A 23,484-nucleotide genomic window follows, 5' to 3' on the forward strand; every position below is an offset into this window, starting at 1 on the left:
TTCCTAAGGTGATGTTGAAAAATATTCTTAGTACTCCCTACGATTCCGCTAAAGAAAGTGACCGGAAGCAAACTGTGTTTTTTTCCAGTGAAATTTTTACTTCTTCTTGGGTATAAAAAACCATGGCATGACTGAAGAGGATACGATACTAGTCAAATTTTCCGAGCCGCTCGTAAATTTTAATATTCTCCTCTTAACTTAATGGAAGTCCGGTCATATGAGTTTTTGACCATCATAAAAAATTTTTTGTTTCTTTATTTAAATCTTTTGAAATTTAGCAATATGGATTTCTGGTGCATATTATCACCTTCCAAACTAACTCCCAATCCAGCCCCATTACCTCGTACACTAAAATGCTTTGTTCATTGATTCTCTTCAGATGGCAGTTTTCATAATTTTATTATTTTTTAAAAAATACGCATTCATCATCTGCAAATGATATTTTCGGTCAAAAACCTGCTTTTTAAATAGGGATAAAAGATTAATTTGAAATGCGGTATGACTAAAGAGAGGTCTATTTCCTGAGTGGCTACGGCTAGATTTTCATGCTTCACTTATGCATAATCGTTGCCAAAACTGCTTCGTACTTCTTTCTTGCTGCTGCTTACAGAGACCTTGTTTTTTATTCAGTTGCTTGAACCTTCACTGCAGCAGTACAGTATTCATGAATTTACTTCCTGTATCTGCTACACACAATTCAACATCATAAAGATGGAGTTAAATTATGACATATACATGATATATACCGCTACTACTGCAAAAAACATTAAATTTTGAATACATTGAATGTTTCATGATGCAGGAGGATTTGGAGATATCAAGCCTGTGGTCATTTCTGCCGACGAGTTTGCAGCCATCACAGGAGGCCTCACAGACGGTGTCAGCATCAGGCTACTCGGCGAAGTGAGTGGTTGCCTTCATAAGGCCAAACAATTTTTTTGCATTTAACTTCAAGAAATCAGACCAGGTCCGGCCAGGAAACGTAAAATTTGGCCATTAACTTATTAAGTTTAAATCCGGCCAGGAAACAACTTAAACTGTATAAGTTAATAAATTCAAAACTGAACTACGGCGTTAGATAGACAACAATTTGGTGGTAAAATTGATTATTTTGCCTTCCTTCAAAAACTGGCAACTTCTAAATTTTGCACGTAAATGACGACGAACTACTAGTATTAATTATCACTCAACAGAAAATTTTCATAAATATCAACAAACATACATGCCATCATAACCTGAAGATGATGATTAAATGTTCAATTTTAAGTGAAACGGAATAATTAACGATTCGTCAATTAAGAAGTAATAATGAAATTATAAAGAAGTTAAATTTGTATGAAATGAATGGAACTTAACAAGAAGTTCAATTTAATTATGACCGTTATTATCATATATAAAAAGACAATGAAATAAATGAACTATATTTTATGATAACATTCCATTGCAGGCACCGAAAAATTTCGACGTGCAGCAACTGCAAAAGTGAGTAGAGCTCGTCAAAGTAATCAATTAATCGGTTAAAATAATGCAGCACGTTAATGGGAACGCTTCCCAGTGAAAAGCTTCTGATTTGGATTACCAGAAGCTGGGGCGACTGTAAATTTTGTTAGGCTTCTTACATTTCTGCCAGTGCAGTGCTAAATTGCATGCAAAATATACATTTTCACAGTTATAACATCAATCACAAAAAATTAATTGCCGTTTAATTATTCTGATGTATATAAATCCATGTCGATTTTAATTATTAGCAAAAATAACAAAATTTTTAAATTTTTTATGGCACAACACTGGCAAAATTCAGTAAAGAAAATACCAAGTATAGAAAGGCAGAACTACCAAATAGATTTCTCATTGGGAGTTTTGTCCAGTTTGAAAAAGTGTCGTGCTGTTTTTATCGATACTCCAATTTGAATTTTGTACTACTTAACATAATGGAAAAATAGTGGTTAACAGCTAGTGTACTCCTGTAGAATAGCGCACTCCTGTTGAATAGCTGCTTTCCTTTGCACCACTATCGTCCTATTACCTCTAACTTGTCAAATAGCGTGTAAATATCTTGTTCAAAGCGTAGTTACTTTATCAGAAGATTCTTGTGTTAAATTCTTTTTTAAATACCGAGCAGAAAAAGTACCAATGGTGAAATTTTGTTTCCATAGAAAAAATATTAATGACTACACTCAAACGATTGGATTTACTCTGCGTTCAAACTTCTTTCAAACTGTCCAATTAAAAAAAATGCTCTGAATAATTTCTACAAAACCTTATCGCATAACTATCCATGTTGGCGTAATAAACTTAATTTATGCACTGGGTTTGCATGGAAACATTAACAATAGTTCATTTAATTTTACCCTTGGTTGTTAGACTAATGTACTACGATTTAGTTTGGTTTTCATATATTTATTTGGTTCTCATGTATTGCCTAACTTCTCAAATTTTTTATTGTATGCTTGGGGGTAAATTATTAGCTGTACATTACTTACGCTTACTAATCATTCTACAGGTCCCCGCTGCTAGATAGCTCGCGACTGGGCAGCTTTGGCTTGATGTTTGCAACTCCCGACTCTGCTTCACTAACCGACTCTATAGAGAGATCTTATTTAGCAACTAACCCGCATGACGTGCTTACATCAGGCTCAACTTCATCAAAGAAAAGAACTCTTCGTTCCAATAACGTACCACTCGAAAAATCTCCTTTCTATTCCATTACAAACTTGGTATCTAATAGAATTTTATCTACTAACTCGGAAACTGAGGATACGTTCCCGCAATTAGAGTTAATTAGTGATGGCGATCTATTTTTAGATCTTTATCCTCCAGTTACAAAACAAATGCATCGAGGAGCTGGAGCTTCTTCCGAATCCCCATCGTCAGATCAAGAGGCATCGCTGCGATGGAAAAATTTTTTACCATCCCATAGGGACATCGCATTTTCTTTTTCACCAATAGAACATGGCGAATTTCGTAAAACAACGACACCTGGAAGTGTTAAATTCATACCCAGTACTTCTGACGGGTGGCTTCCAAGTTCAAGAAATATTCAGAAAATGTTCGAAAGAAAAACAAAAGTCTCATTGCAAAAAAATAGAAAGCCCCAGAAGACAGATAGACAAGTCTCTGTTACTCCATCAATGTTGTCAAATGTTTTTCAAACTGGACATAAAGGTTCAAATTTTATAGATCGGGAAATAATGCAAAATTTAAGCAGAAGACCAAACTTATACGATAACGTCCTAATATCTGATGACAAACGACTCACACGGCCCGGTCTGAATGGTGACACGTTACTATTTGTCGACAGTGAATTAATTACCTCCAATAACTCAAGTACTAAAGCCACAAATTACGAATCTAAAGTTCCAAATGACTCATCTGGAGGATCAAATTTGCTCAATTTACCGATTGTGTACGTTAGGAACTCGTCCATTATGATAGGATCAAGCTCAAATTTCTCCAAAGTTGATTACCAAGGCACTACAATATCTTCTCTGAATTCTTCGCCTATAATCTTCTTGCAAAGTTTCCTGTTGGGCTCGGATGAGAAAGGAAGTGAAAATTCCATTGACAAGGCAAATTTGAATGAAGTTTTATTCATTACTGAGAACCAAATAGAAGCTCCAAACGATGAGGCGACGTTGCTGATCAGTGATGATGCACCAGTTTTCCCAGACGATTTGTACTACATAAACGACGAAGAAGCTATAAATGCCGAAGACTTGTTGGTAAATGACGTGTACAAGAATGCTATTGTTAACGGGACAACCAACACCATCGCTAGTAATGAAAATCGTTCTTTAGTAGATACAGGAGAACAAAAAAATGGATCGAAAGGAATTGATACATTGGAACAAACGAAAATTATGCCGATGAAACTTGGTGCAATAGAAGTGATATGTGAAACTCTTCTTGAATCAGATTCCAGACGCATTAATTTATCTGACATATTACATATGAGTAAAAATAACTCAACAGCAGACATAGAAAAAATTGCAAACCAAACTTTGATAAATCAATTAAGTTTATTGGTTATGGACTTACTAACGCATAACAATAACTCGAGTAATTTAAGTACTTTGGCACCCAAAAGAAAATCGATATCAAACTTGCAACTCCCAAACTTAAACGAATCTAAAATAATCAATCTTTACAAAAGCATTTTTTCTGACATTATGAAGTCGGCAGTAATCAATATTACAGTCGGCATTGATGATGAAGTCGGCAGTAATCACCAAATACCGCCCAACACTATTGACCAAACTCATAACAAAAGTAGTAACTCTCTTCGCATAAATAATTTTCATACCGTGAATGCGAGCATATATAATTTTTTCAATTCCACATCATCGGCAGATGTGGAAGGAATTCTAGCCTCTGTACTCCTGGCTACCTTCAAAACCACACCGCAGCAAAACAGCATTTTAACAACCTTAGAACCTGACGAAGAAATAGATATTGAGGGATTGTCAAGTTTACAAGCTTCTAATGAAACAAAACATGACTTCAAACTACGACCGATTATCAATCTTCCAACGAATTCTTCACAATCTTCGACAACGCCAATCCCAAGCCCATCACCACTAGTTCAAATGCCTAGCAGAGAGGGTGATGAAAAAGAACATTCTTCTTTGGCTTTCTTTTCAGACACCTCAGAAAACAGCCTAGATTTGGACGATGGTACTCTTTTTTCCATGGCCCAAAGCATAAATGGCCTGGCGCAAAAACACAGTCTTCTCACAAAATCAACACCAAAGATCACTGAAAATTCACCAAGAACGACAAGCGTGATTGTCCACAAAGAGGCAGAGAAAAGCCTGCCGCTAAATCCCCATTTTGAAAAATCATTGGATTCGTCTAAGTTCATTAATCCCAGACCCGATCAAAGAAAAACAACGTCCTTATTTCCTAGGGACCATTTTGAAAGTCAGGAAGAACTGACTGCCAGCTCAACACGAACAGCGATAACGAAAGTAATGCCAACATTGCCAAATGGCAATACTTTACACAATATCAGGCATCAGTCCAGAGATTCGTCAACTAATTTTCTTTCGGAGCATTTCGACGGCAATTTTCTCAAAGCTCATTCGTCTATCAACGAATCGCTCATATCAAACATTATCCTGAAAGCACTCGAGGATATGACGGAAGAATTCTACATTGTTCCGAGATCTGTCATTACATCTGTTGAAAACAATGCAACGCAACAGGAGACAACTAAAGAAAACGACGAGAATGGAGGTGACAAGTCCAACAGCGTTTCATCACGTACGGCAACACACGAAGATGACGTCTTGCTCCTGACTACATTGAATGAAGGCTCGAAAAAGTCGAATATTTTGGAACGTCCATTTAGCAAAGGAATGGTTGAAGATGTGATGCAAGGGAACGAGGTGCGAATTCCACAGGCAATTATTCACTTATTTGAAGAAAAAGATTTAGGAAAGCCTAATTTTGCATTTAACAATGTGTCTCCGAAGCAGAAATCTGAAAGTAGCTCCCAAGAAACCTTCACAAGATCTTCATCAAAATCTTCGCTTGAAGCAAATGCTGATGGATTTGCTCCCAGATTTTTAAGTGGCGAAGATGTTTCGCCAAGACTAGTGGAAAATTCAACTTCACGTGATTCGTTGTTTTTCACGAAAGATGAAGTCTCCAGTGGTCAAACCAGTGAACTTTGGGATGCACCACTAATAAAAGAAGAACCTGGCTATATAGTTATTGAACCGGTGACATTGCCCACAGTTCTGACTGTGCGACAAACAAATCCTGTTTATGAACTAACAGAATCTGAATGGTTTACTCCCGATCCATTTAGTGAAAAACTAGCGAACAATGTTTCATTTTATGTCGTAGTTCCCGGTCATAACGTGACCGAAACCCCGTTTGACTCGTGACTTTTCTATGCGCAGAATACCTTGTGATCTTGTAAATAAGTGTAAATAAAAGTAATTATATTATTAATCCTAGGGCATTACTGTATAATGAAGGGTTCTTGTTCATAAAAATAACGTCATTACTATTTTAAGCAATTTAACCCTCGCGCTTCAACTATCGGGTTTCATCTGCACTTCTTCATGTGGATCTGAGAAAATATCGTAAGTGTTGAAAAATTGGAATAATAGTATATTATTAGAGTAAAATTTTCTTCATTTAATATCGTGGAAGTAATAATATGTAGGTTAACTAACATAATCGCTTTGACTATTCCAGCCTAATCTCGGATTCCAACGCTGGAGTTGAGATTACAAGTCCCCAGCAGCTCATCCACTCAACGAGGAGTTCCGTGTCGGCTGCGCCTGTTGTTGCGGCTTCTCCTTCACCAGCTCCATCCCCGGACTCTTTCGTAGAGTTGCCTAATGTTCACAAGCTGGAGCCTTCATTCGTTAACAAAAATGTTCAGCTATCTCAACCACAACTCATCCACTCCAGTCAAGGGACACCGAATCCTCCCCAAGTGGTGTCTCTTTCTCAGCCTCAAGTGTTGAGTGTTGGGCAACCTCAGTTCCTTGGCGCCTCACAACCTCAAATTGTCGGGTTCTCTGGAGGCGATTCTCAAGGATTTTTCTCCGGCGAGAACAACGGACTGTCAAACTTGCCTGAAATTCAACAGCTGCAAAACTTCGGATCAGGCTTGAGCCAGCACACGTTTCAGGAACAGTCGTCCGGTCATCTCCAATCTCAAGGGTCAGTTAGTTTGTCGCAACCTCAGGTAGTATCCGAGTCTCAAGCTCGATTACGTTAAGTTATTTACTCCGAATCTTTTGTATGGTGAGTATAGAAATATTCTGGTCGTTTTTTTATCTAGATTTAACCCAAATGATGCGCTGCTCCATAGAACTTGCAGATATGCAGCAGTGATTCATTACAAAAAAAAAGTTGAATCAGTGACTGCCTACTCGTCAATACTGCGGACATTCCATTTATAGGAATCAGAAATAATTTTTTAGCCTTTGTTAATATTTGGGGGCTTATCATGACAAAAGTAAGATCGTTGAGTTTATCTAACGAGAAGCACGGAGAATGACTAATGACGGCGAAGCACTAATTACCATCAGAATATCTAACCCCGGATTATGTATAAAACTAATTTGTTGGTTCTTACTCCATCAGCAAATCGATATGTAAATGCTTATTCAGAGATACAGTAATGGTTTATCTCACATTGCTAATTGACCCTGGTAAATAAAGGCACTAATAATGTCTCCTACAAAGTATCGAAGAAATAACTTGGATTGTAAAATTTATCATTGTTTTTTATTTAATTTACTTACAAATTTGAGTAACATGCCGCTTGGAGCAAAGCCGTCGTAACCAGCTACACTTAATAGTGAAGAGGACCAGTGTAATATTTTTTGTTTCATTCTTCATCCGAAACAATTATTACAAATTTTAGCTGGCTGGTATCTTACATCATATCCCAGAATGCCTTTTTCACGTATCCATATTTTGACGGAATAACACAATTTATGAACATTTACGAACTAAGCAACTTCAGTGAGAAAAATTTACCTGACAAAACATACTCATCAGTGGCGTAGACAGTGGACACAAAACTGTTCAGTATCTAGAGGCGAATGGAGGTTTGGACTTGACGAGAGAGAAGCGTATGTTGTTCCTCTGTATTATTCTAACAATCGTTGGTGAGTTGCATGATCAACCCGATTTCTAGGCTGCATGATCCTGATGTGAGTAGAATTTGTATATAGGAGCGAGCATTCTTCAGTCAGCACTATATTTCAGGCTTGTTTGAATAATTGCGATTTGTTGTGAACTGACTCATAGAAAAGATTTTGTTCCGATAACGGTTTTGGGAATGCATGTTCACGTGTTTCCCGCATGTTACCCTCAGCCAATTGCAACCTGACCTCGTGAGCAACGAGCAAATTGGACATCAGCAGCAACTCCAGTCCCTAGACAACCACAATCCTTCTTTCCAATCCATTCTGGAATCTGTCGATGTGAGAAGTGCATTGAAATCATCGAAGGACTCGACTTTAAGTCAACCACTTCCAGTTTTCACGAATTCTCACACAAATGATCAGCTTCTGTCTGGTTCTGACAACATTCCCCAATCACAAGTTCAAGTGAGCCTTCCTCCTCCGCAATCCTCAATATCGTCTAGCATCGTGAATGCTGGAGGAGAAGTCGGTCAGCGAGGCAGCGCAACGGTCCAACGGGGAACCCTTTTGGGAAGTACCATCGGAGAAGTGATCAATCCTGAGAGCTTATTTAGAATCAAGGAGAGCAACGACGACGATTCCACAGAACTTCCGAGTAGCCAAGTATTTCGATTCAACTCTCAACAGTTCCAAAATGTAAACACTCAGCAATTTCAATCAGTGAATTCGGATCAGCTCCAGAATACGCTTCGTTTGAACAATTTGGGGCAGTCGTCGTTCGTGGGTGCAAGTCAAGGCAACCCAAGTCAGCCTCAAACGCTATTCGTGTCTGATCCTCAAGTCGTCGGAGTCAGCCTACCTCAACCAGTATCTGTATCGCAGCCACGCTTAGTTGAACCGAACAACCAATTCACTGTTTTGCCACATGGTGATATTAGCGACGAAGATATCGAACCTGCACAGCTTTTGCGATTGAGTCGATCTCAAGGTTCTTCTAGTTCGAATAAAAATGTCAATTCTTTGAGGTCCAACAACCGTGGAGAATCCAAAGACTTCTTAACCTTCGAGAAGATGCTGGAGCACTCGTTTGGGCCAGATACCGAGCAAGATTTGAAATTGAAAGAACCCGCGAAACTTCTAAAAACACCTGACATGAGTTCTCTCCCATTAGAAAAACCAACTGACTCTTCTCCCCCTGTCTTTCCTCCCTTTACTGGAAGTAGCAACAAACAACAGTCAACGTCTATACAGAAAGCAGTTCTCAAGTAAGTGAATTCTAACATACTGCTTGATATTAGGTCATAAATCACAGGAATGTTTCACAATTTTAGGTACGGTTGAAGCAGGTGAATAGAAAGCTGCATTTTTGAAAAGACCAAAATTAGTTTTTAATAGAAAAAAGAAGACTCGAAAAAAAAAGAATTCAACTCAATCTAACAGACGCAAACTATAGACGCTTCAAGCTTTCTTCCTTAGACTTAAAATTATGTTCCACTCAACCAACAGTTTTTGTCTATTCTAGGGATAAAGAGTGAGAATATGTCACAGCACGACTAAATATACGAACCTGGTTGTTGCTCAATTGCGATGCGGTACGGTACGCCATGAATTTTACGGTGGCTTGGTTTTGTTTAATGTTATTGGTGTTGGAAGCTATCAGTTCTGAGTATATTTAATGCAAAATTTATCGCTTACGTCTCGGAGTTTTTCCGAACGTCCGTGAGAGGGCGAATGGTTCTTGCTTCAATCTATTATTCTGTGCTTAACTGTGGATTGCTTTTCACACAGTTGGTTTTTCATATCCACCGACGATATTTAAAATCTTATGAGTAATTTTAAATAGTTCTTTCACTGTTATATTTTCCTTCCATGTCAAACTGTCGAAACCTATTATGACTGTGGACAAGGACTTTGGTTTCTGAAGGTTTCTTTTTTCAGTTACAGCTCGACTGATTCTGACGTGCCATTCAAGGGCTCCTTGATTGAGTAAGCATCGTGACAGACTGCTATTTTTAAGCTCTTGCAGTGACCTCTGATTTATTCATCAATGATCAGGAAAGTTTCAAGATCTCGAGCATGACAATCTATTTGGATTTATTGCGCATGGTTAAGAATGTGTAAATGATTCCAACACGGACGATTTTTGCTGAGAATTTCCAAGTTTAATATTTAACTAAACAATTAAATTCTCATGAACTTCAATATCTCACTTATTACTACGGACGCTTTGAGACCAACCAAGTTATGCTCTTTACAGCTCCAGACGTGCCTGTTGGAATATTTTTTAGACTTTCCTGAGAACTGCCGTTGTTTAAAAATTTTAGCGTAAATCAGTTACGACCACCAAATTATCAAGTATTTAAGAATGCAACGCTCTAGAAAAACGGAAAGACTAAGACATCCTACAATACAGACTAAAATGTATGCTTTCCACAATCCTACATATTGATTTTATTTACTTCTAAATCGAATTGTTTTTTATAGTAAGCGAGTACATAACGGACAATTGCAGCACATAAATTGATGAAATGTTTTGTTATATTATGTTTCATTATTGTTATTTGCAAATAGGACCGGAGTTATAAGTTTTCAATGGAATCCAAGTATTGAAAGTCCCTACTAGTAGAGTAGTAACCTATTAGTTTAATTTCGTCTCCTGTGAGATGACCATCCATAAACGGAACATATCATGAGGCAGCATTAGATATTTTCCGTCACTATTGCAGGGGATCAAGTTTCCTGGGCACTGTGACTCTTCCTGCAAGAACATCCCAGCGACATCGGAGCAGAGCCATTGCAGAAAGGTAATCCAGTAAAAAATTGCATGAATAATGAACTATTCAATAGCTTCATATAGATTAATAATTATTGCTTTATGTGTTTATTCTAGTATTTCACGTAGCTGGAATGATAATCCTAATATGTTTATGTTCAGCGAGGAATTTTTTACCTCATGAATCAGACGATAAAAATATATTATAGGATTCATAATTTGGAACTGCATGTGGATCTTAAAACTATTTATTTAAGAGCGCAAAAACTGAAATATACGATCAACATTTATTAGGTTTGGATATTTTTGGACATTTCTTTCATTTCGGGGATTAGGAGTGAAATAAATCGCAAAATTTTCATTTTATTGGAGATAAAATTCTTCATCAACCGCCTGATATTTCGATTGATTGACAAGGCTACAAAAAAGAAAATGTTATTAAAAATTCATTGTTTAACGGCACGCATGGTTTAACTTGCTACAGGTATCAATAATTTCTGGAGTCATTTCGCCATCGATTAATTGTCAAAATATGCTAAATAAGATACGTTTTCTACTAAACTGTTCCAAATTCATTTTTAAAATTCTCACATACAATGCTCATCAGACAAATCTTATTATATTCCTATTAGTTTTTCTATTTGAACTTTTCTCTTAGAAAGTTCTGAAAAACGTACCCTATAGATAATGAAAACGTGTCTAAATTATTATCTTGAAGCTAACTTCTACGTAATTACATGGTTTGAAGTTTGAAGCTCATACAGAAACCTTCCTCAGATTTTGCGCGCGTGAGCGGATGGTAGACTTATTTCGAACTGATTTAACGATTTATATCCATTTGCTCATTTTTATATTTGGCTTTTTATTTTCATCGTGAGTGTGGGAAACTGCAATCAAAAGAGTCCTGTTAAAATTGTTATACGGGAATGCCCAATTGATATGGAAAGTTGGACTATCCAGACTGCGTTCAAGCAACCTGTTACCCGTGTGAGGCCAAGTACCTCGACTAACAGATTAGAGAAAAAAAGCATCACTCACCTCACTAACCATCTCCTAACATCGCTTCGGCTCCGCTGCAAGTTACTAACTACATTGGGATCGGACTAACCTCCTTATGAAGTTGAAATCGGCACGCTTGACACTGTCCTTGGCCATTTTTCCAGCTCCCGACTTCCTGACGATTTGAGCACCTCTTCCAGTATCAACACTGAAAGTTTGCAAAGTCCGAACAAATTGAGCGTCATCCAACCTGATTCTGTTGCTAAAGCATCGGGGAAAAGAATAAAATCGGTGAGAGTTACTTCCTCGGCTCGAGTGGAAGGACCTTCCCGTACCGCAGCGTCTGCGGGTTCTCAAGAACCGAGCGTTCAATATACCGCACCTGGTCAACAAGTTTTCTTTAACTTCGGCTCTCAAGGAAGTGATCCACAACGATCAACCAGAACCGTCACACAAAACAAAGGATCAGGTAATAATCTAGAATCTCAGAACGAGAAAAGTAAAAGTGACGCAAATGAAAATATCATCACTCGACTGACCACTCAAGTAACCACGGCTACTGACGATCCTACCAAATTACCCACGACGGTCCAGCAGTTACAGGCGTCATTCTCGGTTGAAACAATTCCAACTAATAGTACCACATTAAAGTCGACAACGCTTCCTATTACCACTTCAAGGCCGGCAATTAGGTTTGATCCAAGTGAAATTAAATCTAAAAATAATTACGACGATGCTGGCGATGAAAATTCGACTGAAGTTGTAACAACTACTCGACCAATTCGACTTCGACCTGTTGTACGACGACCTGGAGTCCGTCGCAGACGAGTGAGGCCTGTGAATAAGGCGTCTAACTTCAATCCTAGGAGTCGGGGTGAGCAAAAAAACGTGAAAAAAGGATTGCAATTGGACTCAGCGGACCCGACTGCTTCTACTGAAATTGCGACTCAGGCCTCCACAACTGTTTCCATTTACGAACGCGCTAAACTTTTAAATACGGATGACATTATCGAGAACAGTACCAACGAACAATCAACGTCTGGGTCGAAGAGACTGATGTAAGTAATTTGATTATGTGCTTGCTGACGGCAACCAAAACGAACTCCAGGTTAACTCAAATGAAAATAGCACGTTTCTCGAGGTCTAAATCACAGACTGCGGCACTGAGTGGCATAACTTGGGTTATTTGGATGTGTACTCATGGTTAGGTACATGGTTTCCAACAGTGGTTTAATTTTTTAAAAATATTTTCGCATATTTTATTTTGGCGTCCATTGGGCAATAAATCACAGTGAGAGTTCTTCGACTACCTCTTAATATCTCCTCCTAATCTTGTACACGCACAGTAAAACTTTTTGGATCCTGCCTTAATATGTAAATTTCTCTCAGCTGTTTCATTAATTAAATTTGAAGAAAGAAGGCAGACTTCATGCATGTTTATTTAGAAGCGTTTTCTCTTTTGCAACCAGACTTTATATTACTCTTAATATTGAATTTTATTTTGCCCACAGCGTGAAAGGAACTCGGGTAACAAGTTCCACGACTACAATCAGTCCAGGTCAAATCAAAGGGACTAACTATGCATCTGACACCGATTCAGGAATACCATTCGGAGCTCGCTTAAACTCCAAGAAAGATACCATAGAGAATACTAATACCGGTAACTAACCATAAAACTTTCCGATCCTCTGCATCCCTTAAAATACCCCACCTGCCATTCATAAATTTATCATACCAATCCATGATAATAATCATCAATTTACCGATGCTCACTCATGAAAGTTTGATCAGGCAACATTCCCATTGCCGCATAACTTTACTGCTATTACGGAAAAAATACGGCACAGTATGACTGCATTTCAAACAATCGCTCATATGATTCTCACATTAACATGGCAGACATTACTAACCTTCAAATAATGCTTATTCACAGGCTCTGCGTCACTAACCCCGTTGGAATCAACAACTAACCAACTTCGCATCAAATCAGATAATGAGAAAACCGAAGCGCATGGACTTAAAACCTTTTCTAACCCTTCTTCACAAATTTTACAGCGATTAACACAACTTTTGCCTCCCCAATCAGCTTCAGCTTTTCCTCAAATAAGAAATTCTCGGATGGTCAAATCTAACACCTATAATTTACAAAATTATACTGATAATAACCAAAACATCCCACTGAACAGGCAATTACACAAAACAAGTCGAGGCAAACTGAAATTTTCAAGTGAGTCGGGAAAACGTTTTCGGCCAGTTCCATCAGTGCAGTTCCTTCGCACCCTTCCTCCTACCACTACGGTTTTACCCTTACTAACTTCTTCCATTTTAGAACAACAGCAGGAAGTGTTCACTGAATCCCCAGAGTACTCCACTTCAACCTCAACATCCACGTCTGTCTCAATGTCCTATACATCAGTGATGGAAAAGGCCAACGTGACGACGGTGCTCAACACTGATCACTTTTTACTCAGCAAAAATAATAGTAGCAGTAAAAAGTTAGCTGAAGCTTTAATTTTGAGCTTGCAACCGCCAAACCATACAACCACGGTCAGTACAAGGACGAGCTTGCCTTTTGGACTCTTCAACAGGTCAAGTAGACGAAGAAATCCACAGGATAGTCATCCCAAAATATGACTAGCGCAGCGCACACAGGTGTTGGTTTGAATGTTTTTTTACCGAATCATTTAACAGAGTTGGATACCAATAGAACGGAAATATGATTTGAACAAATTCGAACAAATATAGAATTACTGATTTGAAATCTTAATAATCTGGAAAAAGCACTGATGCATGAAGTGTGCTCCACCGCAATTAGTTTTGTACATAGTCTCTAGAGAATATTTATCTTCCAAAGAGTGATGAGTTCTTGATTTTGGAAGTGTTGGTAATTATTTAGTTGTAAGTGTTCCGTTTCTCTACAGAGAACGAGACAATAATTGTTACTTTCTAAGAATGTATTCTCGCTCAAATCGAGTAGATTTTAATAATGTTGATCCCATGTAACCGTATGAAAAGCGTGCTTCCAAGATCGAGTCCAATGAATAATAGACGATTATCAAACAGGTACGACGAAATAAGAAAAAAATACTCATTTTATTGACTTTGTTCGGAATTTTCTGCAAACGAGATTTTATGAAGTAAATTTTATGAATAATTGGTCATAATTAAAAGTTTGTTAGAGGTAAAAAATCATTTCTGTTGTTACTCTTTTCGCATCGATTAATTGTTTGTTGACCTTCTTGTTATTCTTGCAACTTTCTACACTTGCGCTCGAATTATTGTTTGTTGAAGTTTTTACTGATTGTTTGAAACTTGTTGCTGTTCGTCGTGCTATGATAAAGAATTTTGTAAATAAAGTACAAATTCTGAACTGATATTTTTGAAAATACCTGGTAAAAACTATTGTAATTAAGTCAGAGATGATACATTAGAAACTGCCATATAATATCAATAGTAATTGCTAGTTTAAAAAAAAGGAAGAGAAAAGAAAAATATAGCAAAAAAAAATTACAAAAGCAATTGTCGGGAAAAATTTAATAATAATCACGTCGCTATATATGGGACTATCTAACTAATTGAAGTATAGTATAAACTAATAACTACTATTAAAACTTCTTTGTGAAATTGATCAAAATATGGCAGCGCATGCAAGGGAGCTATTTGAGTGCATAGTTCACTGCAACACAATATTCTCAATTTAAATTCAAAATCGAAAATGCCACAAGTTATTCTTAACGAATTGAAATTTATCATAAATTATCATTCTTTAATTCTACCAATATAATTATATACACATATAACTTCACCCTGAACTGTACCTGCATGGTGGTACATGTAGGTACTTGAACACCGGAAAAAACAAATAATCTGAAAATTTTGTTTGGTTCAACGATTCGTTCTAATAAATCATTTGCAACTTTTTAATAAATTTCAAAACGGATCCCACATTAGCTGCGTAACTATTGACTCGCTTCCTAGGATAATCCGTCCAGCATTTGTTTACATTCAGCCACCACTTGTGTAAAGGATTATTGGTGAGGTTCTGCGCTGGCTGAACTGCGACACTCCAAAAAGGTCTTCGTCTAATCTCATGAACCTTAGAACACAGTTGACCGTAAAAATCCTCGTTCTCGATAGTAAAGAATGACCGCCACTCGTGGTATTTTCCCAACTCTGAAGAGTTAGATGATAACCTGGAACAGATGAATAAAGAATTTGCCACATTAGTAAGTAAACAGTGACTAAATAGCACATACTTCTAGAATTTGATAACATCAGCCGTTTTGCTTGAGTTCATTGATCGAAACGAACCCGCTTTCGTAAAAAGTCATTCATTCAATGATTGCCAATTGTGGAATACAAATTGTTCACCGATGTTTCAAAAACTGGAACATGGTGTGTATTAAGCCTAACATGTGTGAGGAAAGCATTCATATACAGTGCATTTGAAAAATAATCAATTGCACAAAAATTGATCTTTCAGGAGTTGAACAGACTAGCATAAATCTTAAGCAGCCTCAGAGCGAGCGATCGGATTTATATGGGCACGTAATGCATTGCAAAGAATGTAATACAATTGCTGTTGAACAATACATAATAATAATAATAATTGGCCCATTAGTAATAATACACCCAATTGGCAATAGACTGCAGGTATCACATGTAACAGTTATTTTATAGTAACACAGAAACTTGTAGACAAAAGGAATGACAGGAGGAATAGAGTTAATGTCCTTGTACAGAGGTTGTTTTAGCTTATAAATATTGATGCTGAATTGCTCACTTGATCAGCAAGGACGTTAGGTTGGCTGCACTATGTTCCCTGGCGTCGATGAAGGAATTACGTGGCAAAGTCCTGGTATAATTTGCTCCTCCGTAAACTACGGGGATGAGGCCTGCTTTCAGTGGCTCCCACACCTGGAATAAATAACATGACGGTAAGTAAAATGACTTGAAATCAAAATTATTACCAATACTATATAGTATTCAAGAACAGGAACCTGGCGGGAAAAGAGGAACCTGACGGGAAATCATTGGCAACTTGAACAAACTGGACAAAATTAGATGACTCCAAATCTTAACAAGTGAAGGTTAGTACAAAAGGGATGCGCATAGAAATCCATAATCAGGAACAGGTCTAAATTTGCCCTGTATTCATTTACCTGATCAGAAATATAATCAATGCAGAGATTATTTTCGAAGCTAAGGTAAAAAATATAGCGCATTGACAGGTACTGCCAGCAGCCGTGAGCTGGGCACACTTCAGTGCCGCATCGTCCGTAGACGTCGACTTGTAAGCCTGCCAGTTTCTTCCCCATTTTTTCTCTTCCTGAAATTGACCACAATGGATGATTATGCATGATTAGTCATAATAGGCTATTAATTACATGAACGAATTTGACGAGTAACATTTGTGAAATGAAATGCTGCTCCAAATAAATTTCTAATTACGGAATGAGCGCCGACATGAATTGAATTTGCATGAGTTACACAACTGCGTTGTTCACAGTGTCGCGCTATTTTCAGCGGAAGGCCAATGAGGTTTGGTTGATTCTAATGTAATTGTATTATAGATATGCATCTAAATTTACACATTATAAAATGGAAAATTTATGATACGCTAAAAATATGGAGGGAAATACGTTGGCTCCACATTTTCTCCACTTTCTCTGCTTGGGATTTTTCATCGAAATCGATTGTGAAGGCTGAAAAACTGAAATTAAACGCGCCTTGAACAAATTAATTGCCTGATCATCAAATGATTCTACCTGGCCAGCGAAGGTCTTGCAAACTAAAAGAGGGGCGATCAGCTGAGGAGATCAATTTTCATACGAGTAATAATTTAATAGCCACAAATAATAACTGAAAACCTCACCAGAATCCGTTACACACTCGGGTGGATACCAAGCCACGAGCTTCTTTTTGAGACCTTTGAGCAGGAATTTTTTCGTCGTCGAAACATCTGGAAGAAAAATTATTTCAGAATACTGCAAGGTCACGGCAGCTCCGTATTCTTTAATGGACGGAATTTGTTTACATTATATGACAATAAAACCATTATTTATGATATTATCTAAGGTTTACTCCGTTCGGAGCAAACCCTAGATAGCCGTCACTTAAATTTTTTAAGCTTCAAGCCAAGCCGGATGTCTCCTATATCTTATGTACGGAGAAGCGTGAAAAAATTATTTACATAAAAATTTCGTTACTGGCTTATTTGAAAAACGAACATATCACAATTAATTCATCACAAACACTACATTTAAACGTCGTCGCTACTTACGACTGGCCAGGGCGGCCACTCGGGGCGCTACGACAATATTTGAGCTTTGGGAGTACGTGGCAGTCCAATTAAAGAAGCCGAGCGAACCTGTGTTCCCTTCAGCCATCAAACTCTTGAGAGACCGCTTGCCTTTGAGATCATACACTCCTGGTGGCTGTAGATTGTACCACACGTATATTTGTTCCGAGGCCCGTTCGATAGGTACGTCATGAATATCGAAATTTTCACCGGTAAAAACAACTGCTTTCGCATCTCTGACAAATCTTCTGTCTGTTGAAAACACGCATTTCGCTTTGGCACTCATCGTCTCTGTAAGTTTTGAGATAGAAGCTAGATCGCTCTCATCTTCGCTGTAATTGTTAGTCCATAGCATGATCAATTTCGCATCCTTATTAGAACGCAGGGGATGCTCCACGTAGAATTTTGCTTCAAATTTTGTGTCGTACTCTTCAGGTTGGATCAGTTTCATGCGATTGCCAAGCAATGACACCGTTACATAAGTAGAGAATAATCCAAAAATTGAAATAAAAAGAACAACGCATTTTATAGTAAACCTTCGAGTAAAGCATGCATGGATGACTCTTTTTTCATACTCGCTACTCATTCTTTCAGTGCAGGCAACTTGAAAATAAATTGTGAATGTGAACTTGTGTCAGCAAACTTCATTTATCCTGGTAGCGGCAGAAAATACACAAATTGCACAAAAAAGGAAGAAATTATGCGGAACGCATTGAGGATAATTTACTTGGACACCAGCGTTATTAAGAATACTGATCTTATTATAATGCGTTATCAACTGAAACAAGTGGAATTTTGAGATGAGCTTGAAATTCAACTGAATCCGCAAAAAATTAGAAGTATTTTTTTCGTTTTTCAACAAACTTACAATTTTTATTTACGTAGGTAAATACTTTGCATCCCTGGTGACCTATTTATTACCTTCCTCCCTTCGAACCTGCAGACATGCTCTGCAGAGTGCCTGTCAGTTTGTAGCTTCTTCACGAAGAGAACCGACACACTGCCGAACCTCTCCTATACGGAGCCCACACTCAGGCACATTGTACTCACCGTGACTCAGCACAGCTCGGGCGCCCCCGGACCCGTTATATCCATGCCGCTCTCTCCTCGCGCGGCCACTGTGGGACAATAGAAGCAATGCTTATCACTGGGGGCAAACCGTCTACGGGTGACACCGTGCATATTTGTTGTTATTTATATTCAAATGTTTTTTTTTAATTATACGTTATCACATGAATTGAGCGACGTATTTCCGACACCAGTAATCTTAATTAAAAGAGCACTATTAGCTATTCCCGTTGATATAATTGTGGAAGATAGAAATTTCATTCCTTAATGAAATTATTGCATACAAACTGAAAAATTGGCATAAGTGTTGCATTATATATTTATGGCAAAGTTGAATAGCATTACTCCGTGAATTAGCTTGTGAAGTGTGTTTACCTATTGTAGATAATCTATTGGACTATCATTTGGCTGAAACTTTTATTTTGCTTCACGATCTATAAGAAGCCAATGAATATTTTCATGAACACTCAATAAAATTATCCAAGTAAGATATTGGGATCGAAATCTCGATTATATAAGAAAATAGTAAGAAATCTCGATTCTAAGCAGTAGTACATGTTAGATTTAAGATTCTTTACAATTAAGCAGAGGTTCCAAAAGATTGTTGGTCTATTAAACTGGAAATCATGCGCATTTTAAATCTGGAAAAGAATGACCTGTGGGCTCATTTTTGGGTTTTAAAAGATATTTTGAAGAAATTTCATAGCATTCGTGATTTAAAGCAACTGCGCTTTTTAGGCATACACATCAGCCTAAATTCCACTTTAATTCATGGATTACTTTAAACAAATCAAGAAACAGCAAAATTTTCTATTTTTTATTCATTCCTTTCTATGAAACAATTTTTAAGGTAATAGATTAATAAAAATTTTCATAACGAAGTATCGTTTCATGAATCTATTACTGGAGGAATGGGAAAATGTTCGCCCCATGATTTATAGTTTAGAATGGCCTCAGAAACCTCTCGAAGAAAACGAACTTTCAGTAAGAAAAAACGTGAAATTTTTATATAGGTATAACACTCTAAATGTGTGTGGTAATTCACATATGCAGCGAGTGTAAATATAAGAATATCAACAAAGTCACTTAAATAATGATACCATGAATATACTGGTTGAATCAGTGGCTGCAGACATACGGTGCTAAGGCTTCAAGACGTCGCGGATCTGGTATGACTTGGGGTGTTTCTATGGCGGTCCGCAGCTTCAAGGGTCTGGTGCTAAGTTTAGCTATGCATGTTTATTTTGAGCATTTCCTACAGCCTACAGGCCTAGTTTAAGAGTTAAATTTGTTGCCTACGGCTGCGCACCTTCAGACAGTTTACATATATGACCGGTGTGAGACATATTCGGTTTAGCAAATTGAGTCTTCGAGCGTAAGCCTCTCCAGAGTAGCAGAGTGAAGAACCTGTGGAAGATGTCTGGAACTTGGAGGAGTCTGGGTCCGGAGTACTATTCCGATTAACTCAAGTGGTTAAATAAAATTTTTGTACTTTGACTCTTGTCACTTTCCTCAATTTTAGTGCATAAAATCTCACTTAGTTCCCTTCAAGCAGTTGTTCACACGTAAGACCTTTCGACCCCCTGAGGTAATACGTACCTAAAGTGCGTTTAGGACACTAATCGAAAGCCATGCTGACAGCACTACCCTCGACGACTGCCACACGCCTCCCACCAGCGGCATCGAAAAGTTAATTGAGCTTCCGAAAGCTCGAACCAATGCCTAGCTCCACTCAATGCAGCGCCCAGTGCGCTAGAGCGACTAAAGGGAATGAGGCTTCAAGCACGCGCACACGGGCTTATGATTCCATTTAATGTTTTAAATGAAATTGAATGATAATTTTAATGTCACTTTAACGAACTTTACGAAATGTTTTTTACGCATAATTTACTCTTTATTACCGATGAATAACAGGAATATTGCGCGAACTCAAAAAATGATTACAGAGAAGTCGTTGATCAAACATTTAAATATTTAAAAATTGTTGATGTTGTCGCATAAATAGGCAAATTTTGCCTATCTAAGTTGAAGGTAGTTAAAGTTACATAAATTACGTTACAAGTGGTGTTAAGTATTATTGACATAATTTTTAATTATGCCTTTCTTTAATTTATTAAATATTAATATTATTTATTAAGTATTATTATTATTATTTAATTTATTAAGTATTAAAGGCATCATCTACGCATTGCCAACAAGGAAAAGGAAAAATCGTATTCCACGATAATTACCTTCATCAATGAATTTTTACTATTTAGGTTTTTTTCGTTGATGCAAAATTGGAATACCGAAATCTATCTGTGTACCTTGGGATATTAAAACCTTTCACTTTTTTTTTGCAATGGCTCTTGCAGAAACCTGTGCACCGAGGGTGTTTTTAGGAATTTGGAAGACTATAGGTATATCTTTTACAAGCTGATATACAGCTTGTATAAGACGACTCTGGGCGTCGTGATTAAAGTAATTGGTATTGTTATGGTTTCTTCTTTCACGTATAATACTCTACAGTATTTACAAGCTGTTAGAAAATCGAGGGGACCTGCGATTGTCTGTAATGTTTTCGTAGGATTAATTAATTTTTGGGAGCAACAGCGCCATTAAAGTTAATAGGATTTATGATTAGGTCGAAAACTTTTACTTGTGGACTGTGGTGGTAGCTAGGATTTTGCCATGTTGGCCAATTGCTGATTCTTAACTTATAATTTAGCGGGCAAACATAGATTTATGCAGAAATTCATATGTGGTGTAATTCAGCAGGAGCTTTTCTTTTATGCAAGTTTGATTGAAGACCAGAGTATGTTTTTTATTAACAATCGGTTTATTTGTTTTTTCTTTGAGCTATACGCTACAAATATACCATTGTACTTTTATCGGATTGCATTGGTGCAAATCTACCCACACATTGTACAGTTATAACATGGAAATTTAGGCACTCTCTTAAATCTTGAATTGTTCAGCAGGATCTACCAGACCTCAGTTCGTAATTCCGGTGTTCACAACGAGTTAAACTCTTCTGCTTTGATATGACTCTAATAGATCTTAATATAATAATTAGTCAGTCGTCAAGGATACAAAACTGATTTACACTAATTATTTCCTTTATTTCACTCAAATCTTCAAGCTCCCCAAAAGTTGACCATCGCATTTATTATCGTCGCTTTAAATGTTAAATTTTGCAATCGTAAAATTTTTTCGATTCGACGAAGACCTACTGGCGGTAAACTGGCTACGAAATCGCGCTGCACTCGAAAATTCGGAGCTCACAAATAAATATTGTTAAGCTTTTGTATACCTGCTGCACCAAAATATCTAACATAAATTCGACTCTACAAACTCAACAAATGCAATCAAATGAAATCTCACACATTCTGACATGTTTTGAACTTGAAGCTTCAAATTTAAAGAGAAACTATCGAACTCAAATTTGGCTAAATTTCATCAAACCATTATTATTAAGTGGAGTAAATATTGCTGCTTCTGACTTATACGAAAATGCGAAAAAGTGCTTATTTCGTATTCTGAGGGTAAATTCTGAATAAAGTGCTTTTATTCCAATGCTTGTGCACGGTAGCGGGGGATGCTGCATGCAGATGGTGGGCAGATGACTAGAGGTACGACAGAAGCAGGATGACGTATATAGCCCCAAATGCAAACCGGATCTTTTTTGGCTAAGGTCTTCATTATCCATTTATGGTAACTTGCCCGCTGAAGGGTTATGTACGAAGCCACCGTGACAATTTCTATCAAAAATTTTACCAACAGTGACAAGTTTCAAACCCCAAACTAGCTGCTCCAATCTTGGCGATCTTATAACAACTCGGCCATACGAGCAATTTGTTTAAATTTCATTTCGCAATTTTTCTGAATTTTTTATTTCGAGGCTTGCCCCGAGATGTTATTTTCTATTGAGGTCAGAGATTTATGCCCGGTGCCTTGAAAAATCTAGGCTCATGCTAGCCTGCTTATATTTTAAATTGACATGTACTTTTTGTCAATTTTCTCCAGGAAGGATTAATTGGAAGTCAAAGTTACTTGCTTCACCCGCAATTATAATGTTATAATTTAGGAGAAACATTCGAGAACGAAATTATTGAAAAGAATATGTGGAAACAGGACGTTGCATTATTCCAATGAAGAATGTACATTAACGTAATTACCATCACGCTTGTCTAAGAAATGTTTTGGAAGAGCAAGTAAAAAAGGAGCAAAAAGGCTAACAGCATTAAACCTTGACGAAAAGTTCTATTGTTCACTGTACGTGAAGAATAATCAAGTTAAGAACACCCAAAGACAAGAATCAAATAGAAAACCTGTATATACAATGAACGTTATTGCAAAAATAACGTTTAATATCAAAACCGACTTGTATAAGGCTTTTCTTACGTAGATTGCGTAAAGAATCGTCTGTTGTAAAGCTTACTTCTGAACACTCGAACATTCCAGGCCGCCATTAGTAATAAAGTAGTTAATTTTCAGCAAGGATCTTGTTCAAAAAGTGGTCAGGCCATTTTATTGTTCACTGCATGTTGAGATGAAACAAAATTAGTTAACTCTTTTCTAGTAGCATCATGACACAGTAAAAATCCTTGAAAACGAAATTATTCAAAGAACGAAATTGATTGTTTTTGACGTCAGCCGATGCCGCGAGATCTACACAATGCAGAGCAGAGCATTTCCGGCGTCACGGGCGAGTAAATTTCCCGCTTTCTCGATCAAGGATCTCACGT

General features: G+C 37.4%; 2 protein-coding genes across 7 annotated transcripts in view; one reads left to right on the forward strand and one right to left on the reverse strand.

The window, feature by feature from the left end:
- LOC108682713 (mucin-4) overlaps window positions 1-14,758 on the forward strand; it is a 34,380-nt gene extending 19,622 nt beyond the window's left edge. For 2 of the 6 annotated variants that reach the window (XM_047885372.1, XM_047885374.1), the window contains exons 4-11: window positions 803-903; window positions 1,448-1,482; window positions 6,208-6,681; window positions 7,847-8,881; window positions 9,555-9,602; window positions 10,343-10,420; window positions 11,553-12,446; window positions 12,900-14,758. In XM_047885372.1, the coding sequence (XP_047741328.1) occupies window positions 803-903; window positions 1,448-1,482; window positions 6,208-6,681; window positions 7,847-8,881; window positions 9,555-9,602; window positions 10,343-10,420; window positions 11,553-12,446; window positions 12,900-13,056 (2,822 nt within the window). In that variant the 3' untranslated portion in view covers window positions 13,057-14,758. The remainder of the gene's footprint in view (window positions 1-802; window positions 904-1,447; window positions 1,483-6,207; window positions 6,682-7,846; window positions 8,882-9,554; window positions 9,603-10,342; window positions 10,421-11,552; window positions 12,447-12,899) is intronic. The other 4 variants (XM_018171946.2, XM_047885375.1, XM_047885373.1 and 1 more) reach the window with 4 other exon arrangements.
- Window positions 14,759-14,920: 162 nt separating this feature from the next.
- LOC108682712 (alpha-(1,3)-fucosyltransferase C) lies at window positions 14,921-18,807 on the reverse strand (the record flags this gene model as incomplete). The annotated part of the gene is made up of 6 exons (XM_018171940.2): window positions 14,921-15,581; window positions 16,172-16,305; window positions 16,551-16,717; window positions 17,264-17,350; window positions 17,672-17,825; window positions 18,699-18,807. Coding segments are annotated over 6 exons (946 nt in total), but the record flags the coding sequence as incomplete, so codon positions are not given.
- Window positions 18,808-23,484: the final 4,677 nt, after the last annotated feature.

Source organism: Hyalella azteca, unplaced genomic scaffold (genome assembly GCF_000764305.2).
Source record: "Hyalella azteca isolate HAZT.00-mixed unplaced genomic scaffold, Hazt_2.0.2 contig17722, whole genome shotgun sequence".
Taxonomy (NCBI): domain Eukaryota; kingdom Metazoa; phylum Arthropoda; class Malacostraca; order Amphipoda; family Hyalellidae; genus Hyalella; species Hyalella azteca.